The sequence below is a fragment of the Onychostoma macrolepis genome, chromosome 04 (assembly GCF_012432095.1).
Source record: "Onychostoma macrolepis isolate SWU-2019 chromosome 04, ASM1243209v1, whole genome shotgun sequence".
NCBI lineage: Eukaryota > Metazoa > Chordata > Actinopteri > Cypriniformes > Cyprinidae > Onychostoma > Onychostoma macrolepis.
Window position 1 is genome coordinate 21620071 of NC_081158.1, and position 8814 is coordinate 21628884.

At 36.4% G+C, this 8814-nt stretch overlaps 1 protein-coding gene across 1 annotated transcript; it reads right to left on the reverse strand.

Annotated features, from left to right (window-relative positions):
- Window positions 1-1619: 1619 nt before the first annotated feature.
- LOC131539537 (sialic acid-binding Ig-like lectin 7) lies at window positions 1620-8341 on the reverse strand. The gene is made up of 7 exons (XM_058774163.1): window positions 8213-8341; window positions 7495-7860; window positions 7065-7370; window positions 6682-6969; window positions 5867-5954; window positions 5246-5315; window positions 1620-3971 (listed from the first exon to the last, which is right to left on the reverse strand). The coding sequence occupies exons 1-7, from the start codon at window positions 8256-8258 to the stop codon at window positions 3660-3662; spliced, it is 1476 nt and encodes a 491-aa protein (XP_058630146.1). The 5' UTR covers window positions 8259-8341; the 3' UTR covers window positions 1620-3659.
- Between the last annotated feature and the right edge of the window lie 473 nt (window positions 8342-8814).

Genomic DNA, 8814 nt, shown 5'->3' on the forward strand with positions numbered 1-8814 from the left:
TTATTATCTACCTTGTCTTATTGAGTGGAATACACTCTTAAAAATAAAGGTGCTTCAAAAGGTTCTTCTCAGCAATGCCATAGAAGAACCATTTTTGGTCCCACAAAGAACCATTCAGTCAAAGGTTCTTTAAAGAACCATCTCTTTCTTACCTTTTTATAATCTGAAGAACCTTCTTTCGCCACAAAGAACCCTTTGTGAAACAGAAAGGTTCTTCAGATGTTAACGGTTCTTTATGGAACCATTTAGACAAAAAGGTTCTTCTATGGCATCATGAAGCACCTTTATTTTTAAGAGTGTAGGCCATACAGGTGATAAAGATTATGCTGCTTTTAAGTCCCATATACATTTGTCACATGCTGTATATGAATATTAGGTCCCACTTTACATTAGGTGGCCTTAACTACTATGTACTTGCATTTAAATTAATCATTTGGTACAATGCACTTATTGTGTACATTCATGCTTTTACATTGTACTTATTTTTGAAAACACCTATATGTAATTACATCTGTAATTAATTTTTGTAATTACATTTATAATTACACTGTTGACCCATCTCTTACACCTTAACCCACCCTTAAACCTACCCATACCACCAAACCTGTCCCTAACCTTACCCGTATCCCACCTCAATAGCAGCAACAGTGTTTTGCAATACAGTATGAACACAATAAGTACATTGTACTTATTTTTTGATGTAAGTACATAGTAGTTAAGGCCACCTAATATAAAGTGTGACCGAATATTATTGTATACAAATAATCAAAAGTGGAATCTACAAACTATTTATGTTTAAGAGTTTCTCAGATCTAACTTCTCAATTCTTTGCAACAGCTTTTAAATGGTGTCAACGTACTCATTACTAGTGTGAATGTGAAGTTGGTTCCCCGCAAGTTCACACAGATGTACAGTAGAAGAGTAAACACAGCGTTGATGGTCACAGTAACACATGACAACCATGTGTCAAATACTTTTTGTGTTCGGTTTGACAAGTATATCTGTCAAAAATAAATGCCACTTGATTTGAAAATTTGTTTTATATTGCAACAACATTCATACAATTTATCAGGATTTAGTTTCAATTTTAGTCTAGCTCCGTGCTCAATCTGACTCCAATTCCAAGTGATCATTAAATTTAGACTGTACTTCTAATTAAAAACTCATCACAAATATCGCTTATATATTAATTTAGATATTTGATTATCCTAGACATCCCATCCTTTCAATTATCCGTTCACTGGGGACCTAATGTCGCATAGAGTCTCACGCCCTGGGTTTTGCGTAGATCTCACGGACACAAACTCGCCAGTCCGATGTTAGTCAGAGGATGTAGGTATACTAATACCTAATTGTCTGCCGCCAACTGCTTGCTTATGACAAAAAGTGTAGTTTACTTAGTCTTTTCCCGTACAACTTGCTAGCACCAGTGATCTGAGGATCAGTGAAATCTGAGGTCTCCGATGACGTGCCTACTGCTCCGTTCATTCATGAGCCTTCAGTTTGATCTATCCTGGCTGTAGATTTGCGGTAACAAAAGCCTCCTCACAGTCTAATATTCATAATGATTTCAGGACAGTTCAGAATAAATCAAATATAACAATTTATTATTAGTCAGGTAAAGTTGTATCATGGCAGTTACATAATGAAACAATTAGAAGCCAATTTAGAAAGGATAATGCAATTGTGAATCACATTGTAACCGCGTGGCAACCCTGCTCCTGTACATAGAGACTGTGGCTATATGGGAAATAGCCAAGTGACCTACGCAGGAGACGAATTAATTTAACATAGTCACATATGTAACAGTTATCCTAATTTAACACAAGACACACGGTCTCAAATGCATAGCAAAGCACTTAGATGTTTTAGAAAATAAAGACATAGCACAAACAACTATATACAGTGTGCTCTATGGACACAATGTGTTTAACACAAGTACATTTTTGAATCATACCTGACAGCAGAGAGACACACAGCAGTGAGAGCTCCAGAGACCCTCACACACTGCATGGGGTTTTCTGACTACAGAAATTCCAAAGTAGTATTTTGTCACTTCCCTTATATACCCAAATAAGAAAGACAAAAAAATCTTCAGATCAGTTGAAAAACATAAAAGACCTTTTGGTGTTTTTGGTTCTAGTGCTCCAGGGTCGCACCTGGATGAAGATGGATAAACATTCCTGCAGACCCCTAAAGGGGGACACACCCCCTCCTCAGCAGAACACGATTCTACGAAAGTTTTCAATCTTTCTCATATTACAAGTGACTACTGTGAAATTGAGACCAGTTTACCAATCGCACAGAGACTTTTAAAATGATACCAAACATGAAGGGGGAAAACAACAGGTTCACAAGATACGTGATATGTGGTATTTGCATATCCTTAATTAACTTTGAGTGAACTCTTTCGGGGAGAAAGAGGGAAATGCACAGATGGCAGGGTGAAGAAGGGGGTCGTAAATGATCAAAGAAGATAAGTTTGGTCAGTGTGGTGTGGTTTGTTCTCTTTGGAGATCTCTTCTCCAGGTTAGTTTTATGGCTTTATTGCATGGCATCTGTGAGTTCCTGAGTTTTGGCTTCATGAGTTAATTTCATAAAGAAAATAATTTCACTCCCTACAGAATGTAAGGGTCTGTTACATGATGTTAATTTTTATACATTTACGCATTTGGCAGACGCTTTTATCCAAAGCGACTTACATTGCATTCAAGTTACAGTTTTTAAATTTTATCAGCTCTTGCTTTCCCTGGGAATCGAACCCATGATCTTGGCATTGCTAGCGCCATGCTCTACTATTTGAGCTACAGGAAAGCAATTTTTATCCATAACTCTTAATTATTCAAATACAATGACTTAAATACACCTTTTCTAAGACTAGATTTTTTTTTCCCCTTCAAAAATATACATTTAAAGATGTTGGAAATCAGCTAACGTACAATACAATCAGATGTTACATCAGATAAAATATGTTGAAACTGTTTTTCTTATTAATGTGGTAACATTGCTCTTCTATGCATCATTCTTAATAACTCCGGTTAAATTATACATATAGTAAACGATTATGATTAAATTGAAGAATTGAGTAATTATATGATTATAAAAAACTGAAAGAAAATAAAACAACACACACACAGGTTGCTATTGAGAATCCACAGATTCTTTGTTGCCACATCAGTTTAGCCTCAAAAGCGCCGAATGAAAATCTTAGACTGATTTTGATACTCATTAATTCAGAAGTGCTTTTACTCCAGAATATTTGTTGCTTTGAAATCAGTATTATACATAAACTAGAATGTACCACATTCCAAATTCCATGGCAAATCCAAGAGATTTCAAATAATACCATAGATTTAACATTCCTCAAAACACCAAAGAATTGAAATTTGGGGAATATTGATGTAATACACAAAAGATTAAATACTAAAGGCAAATTAGTTAAATGTAAGACCTACAAGTTTTTACAGTACCCTTTTTTATCTTTGTATTCTCCACTGCTTTTAACTCATCAGTTTGCTTGTCTGTTTTTAACCAACACATTTCACAACCTATCAGTGACCTCTAAAGTTGTGTGATGAGTCAGCAATAATGGAGCTAAATGTTAACATTTTTCTCTTGTTTACATATACAGTATCTGAAATATATTTTTAGGGAAAAAACTAATAGAGGAAGGGCAAAGTCTCCAGTTTTCTGGGGTTACGGCGTTTAACCTTTGCGTAAAGCTGAGAGGAGTCTTCAAACAGCTCTTCCTCTGATTGCTTTGACTCCCCTATTGAGCTCTCGGTCTTTGACAGCCCTCCAGAACAATCCTGGACCACAGGGTAGTCAGAAAGAAGTGAAGAGTCACTCCCGACCTCTCGTGATTTAGAGTTTAAGTCAATGGAGGAATAAATGACGTCTTGATAGTCTTGATTTGCTGTGCCGGCTTCAGCAGATGACATCACGACATAAACAGGGTCGTCTTGATTGTCCTGCGGAGTGATATAGTAAAGGATTGACAAAAGCTCTCACTGTAAAAAGTGATAAGTTGACTTAACTTAAAAAAATTGAGGAAACCTGTTGCCTTAAAATTTTTAAGTAAATGATAATTAAAAAAAATAATTTAATTGAATTGTTAAGTTCATGTAGCAGGTTTATTTGTATACTTATGAATTCCACCAAACAAAATATTTCTTTTTGTATTACTGGGAGTTTCGTTTTGGGTTCATTCTGCCTGCGCGTCGGGTTAGTGCAGTGCGTGCGTGTGACGTCATCAGACCGGGACTTACGTCGCGCAAGGTTAACCTCAGTCAGAGCAATGCTGGATTTGACTGAGGTGAGTTCACGTCAGGTTTCTCCGATTATAAAACGGTTATATAAGTTGTTATTATCACTTATATGTTGACATATCACCGTGTAAGAGTGTTTATGATGATGAGTGAATCTTGCAGTAGTCTTAATGAACTACGAGCCGCGATATTGTGTTTTTATATGTTAAATGCAGTTCGGTAGCTGCTGCAGCACGTGGTGAGCTAGCTGTTCGGCAGACCATTAACATTGTATTGACATGATGCTATTTTTTTTAGATGCTAACCTGATGTCACGCAGCACTCATTGCCTTATTGTTTATGACCGCAGGTATGTTTTTTTTGTGTGTTTGTGCATATTTGTTCGAGATGAATCAATCAATATATGTGTAGTTTATATAATGGAATTAATGTATGACTAAGGGGAATTTATAATGTGTTTTTCTATTGGGAATATCTGTGATATTTTCTTTGTATTTAATTTGATCATAAATGTATGTAGTTTTTCTGTATGAAAAGAGGTTAAATGTGATTAATGTGAATACAGGCAGAGCAATGCTGGATTTGACTGAGATGCTAACCTGATGTCACGCAGCACTCATTGCCTTATTGTTTATGACCGCAGATAATAAACTGCATTGTGACAGCCCGTGCCTCTGTGTCTACTTGAGAGCAACCCAGAACACAACGCAGAAAGACAAGACGGGTTACATTCACTTAACTGTTTTTTTTTTTTTTTTTTTTTTTTTATTATTATGTACTTAATCATTTTAAGGCAACAGGTTTCCTCAATTTTTTTTAAGTTAAGTCAACTTTCACTTTTTACAGGGTAGTGTGTCTCTTTAAATTGTTTAGGCGTTTGTGTTTTAGTTTAGTTGGTTTTAAAAAAACAGTGTTTTTTTTTTTTTTTTGTATTTATTATTATTATTATTATTATTATTATTACTGTTGTAACTCACTTCATTGGTATTTTGAGCTCTTCTCTTTGTGCATTCTTGTGCAGCCTGTGAACGTTTCCCATTCCCTTTTCTAAAAAACAAAACAAAAAATTCGACAAAAGCTTCAAAGTTGGCAAAATCAATAAATCAGACAGGATTGGCATTTAAGTCACATATATAAATATCAGTGCATTAGATACAAATAATCAAAAGTGGTATCTACAAACTATTAATGCTTAAGGGTTTCTCAGATCTAACTTCTCTATTCTTTGCAACGGCTTTAACCAAATGGTGTCAAGGTGCTTATTACTGGTGTGTAGTGTGAGAAGTTGGTTCCCCTCAAGTTCACATAAATGTACAGTAGAAGAATAAGACAACCACATGTGTCAAAAATGTTGTGTTCAGTTTGAAAAATATAGTTTAAAACCTAGCATGCTTCTATTTGTAAAACTGTTTGAAAATTTAGCTTGTATTATCTTTCTTAAAATCAATGCTACATAGTTTAAAAGTTTCTTAATACTGCAATAACATTTAGATTTTTAAATAGATTAGTCTGTCATCAGATCAAATATGCTGAATGTGTTTCACAGTGCTCTTCTATTATGCATCATTCTTAATACCTCATGTGTGTCATGCACCTACCGTACACATGTATATGTAACGGCACACAACAACACAACCGCCAGAGCCACAACAGCAACTCCAATCAGCACAGAGAAAAGATTCGAACCTAAAGAAGAATAAGTAAGTGTTTGGAAAACCACTGATGATTCACTGATTCAATTAAGCAATTGCTAGATAGTTATATTGCAATCTACAACAAAATAACTATGATGGCAGGGGAATGAGAACTTAAAGTAAGAGAATAGCATTAGCATTCCTACTTATGTCAATGGTTGCGTCTGAAAGCGTAGGGCAATGATTTGTGGGCAGCGTTTGTGCACAAAGGTACCTCACGAAACTGATTTCAGAAAGACTTCTGAGGCAGCATAATGTTTTAATGATCTACATCAAAGCTTTGGTGAATATTTAGCTAATTACTACAATACTAACGACATCAAAAGTGGAAAAAAAATTGGTTGAAAATTTACATAGAAACAGACCACTAACTGCAAATTTTAGGAGCCATTTTTCTTTTTTAGCCCCCCTGTCACAGATTTGAAGATAGAATTATGGGATGTCAAAGGCAGTGAAATAGGATACATCTATGATACTTTTCACAATTGATCAGATTAAGGCATATCAGGAGACAGTAAGTGAAGCTAACATTGGATTCAGACATGCCTTGATGCCTTCCTATATTGGAATGCAGCTTCTGAATTAAGGCAGCATTTTTCAGCTTTTGGATGCAACCAATGCTTGTTATTTTGCTGGTGAATGCACGATTTACATGTTTCTCATTTATAGATTATTGACAGGTGTTCTTCTGTTAGATGTATCACAGAACTGAAACTCACGTTCAACAGATGAAGGCAGCTGAAGCAGTTTTCTTGCAGTGCCTCGAGTGTTGTTACTGACACACTGCAGAGTGGATGTGTGTGTGAGAGACTGATGTAGAGTGATGGAGCTCCTCAAGCCTGTGCTGCTCAATCGCTCTTCACTGATGAACGTGTTTGAAGAGTTAGTGACAGGACGTCCAGACAGATGCCACTCCAGTTCAGGAGAGGGATTCCCATCAGCCTCACAGAAACACACAGTTACATCAGTTCTGCTACAGCTGGAGGATGGAGTGATTTTAGGTGCATCTGAAACAGAAGAGAGAATGACATGATACACATTAGGCACGTGGTTTTTAGGCAGCATATAGAGGAGAAAAGTACTGATGCCACAGAAATCCTACACTGAACATGTACTGTGATGCTGTCCTGTGCTGTTTTGTTCTTGTCCTGTAGCTGGTAGGTTATAGTGCAGGTGAAAGTGACTCCATGCTCACGGTGAGTAGCAGTGAAGTTCAGATCAGAGATGAGCTCCTGTAGTCTGCTGCTCTCACTGAGGGGGATTCTGGGAGTGGAGCTCCATGTGAGAGTTGCTGGAGGAGAGGAGCAGAGAGTCTCAGCAGAGCAGCGCAGACTCACAGAGCTCCCCTCCAACACCTCCTCCTGATCCTGCGCCACATACAGCTGCACTCTGGGTTTGTGGGGAGACTCTGAAATACACACAGATTTATGTCTTATAAGAAATGTCTAGTCCCATTAAATTCATGTTCTCATTTCACCATTATACAAGTATCAAGGCCTATGAATAATATTTCCAGTCATGAATTTACTCACCAATCACATGTATTGAAACACTGTCTTGTTTAAAGGTCTGTTTCAGTCCACGTTCACCCTCAATCCTGAAGTAATACCGACCTCTGTGACTTGATCTGAGGTCATAAAAGACAGTGGTGCAGTCCTTATCTTTTAATTTTCCAGTTATATTCCCTCTAATGACGGAGTTCTGGCTTGATGTGCTTGAGTTAAACACTACGCTGTTCACTTGAGTCTCATCTTTGAACCACACTCCTGTAGCTCTCTCAGTGAGGTCTGTGTCATATTCTTTCTTAATCTCAAATCTGCACTTTATGATCACACAGGATCCACTGAGAGCTTCAATCTTCTCTGGCAGACTGACACTAAAATCTCTACAGCAAACACCTGCAACACACACATGATGAAAAACATTATTTTAAAGGGTGTTTACGGTATCATTTTAAACAGAGAACAAGCAGAGCAACAGCAACAGTGGAATCTACATCAAGCATATTTGTAACTATTAATGTATTTCAGTATTTTAATTACTGTAATATTGTAAATATTTTGAATGAGATACCAGTCTTTAGAAAACAATTTGTGTATCAATTAGTATGTAACTGATTTAGCTAAAATGTTTGAAATGAAAAGTTCCCATATAGTTTAATGCAGTAGTTCAGCACTTGTTAAACTACTTCATTTACATTCTCAGTCATACTGAACACTAGATGTGTGAAGAAGGGAAGGAAAATCATACCTTTTAACAGGAAACAGAAGAGAATGATTGTCTCTGCAGTGTCCATCTCTTCATTAACAGATACTCCTGTAGAGAAACACTCTTGCACATGCTAGTATTTACATGCATAAATAAAAAAATAAAATCTTCATATTTTTGGATCTGAAGTCCTGAGCTGCTGCTGATTTAAAACCGTGTGAAAGTGTGTTGTGTGAACGGTCAGTAACTTTATATACTGACTGAACTTCCTGTGTCAGCATCAACATGCATGTTTAACCTTTAAATGCACAAGTGCTTCTACAATCACTCATTTTAAAGAATTGTATGTTTAATTTCTTAACCCTCCTTGATTCTCTCATGGACTGACCTAAATCAACAGAAGTGAATCAGTGATGGAAAGCTCAAGTGTAAATTGTTCAGCACTTGTTTTGGTGTGTAAAAAGTGTATTTATTTACAACTCTAGGTTTTTTGTGTTGTGTTGTGTTGTGAATAAATCATTTATTTGATTTTGTGTATCAGTTGTAGCTCACTTCATCGATTGAAATGTTTCTCATAGCACATCTATTCAGTGGAAGTTTCCTGTTTTCTGTTTTGAAAAGCATGCGTTCATGTTCAAGTGTAG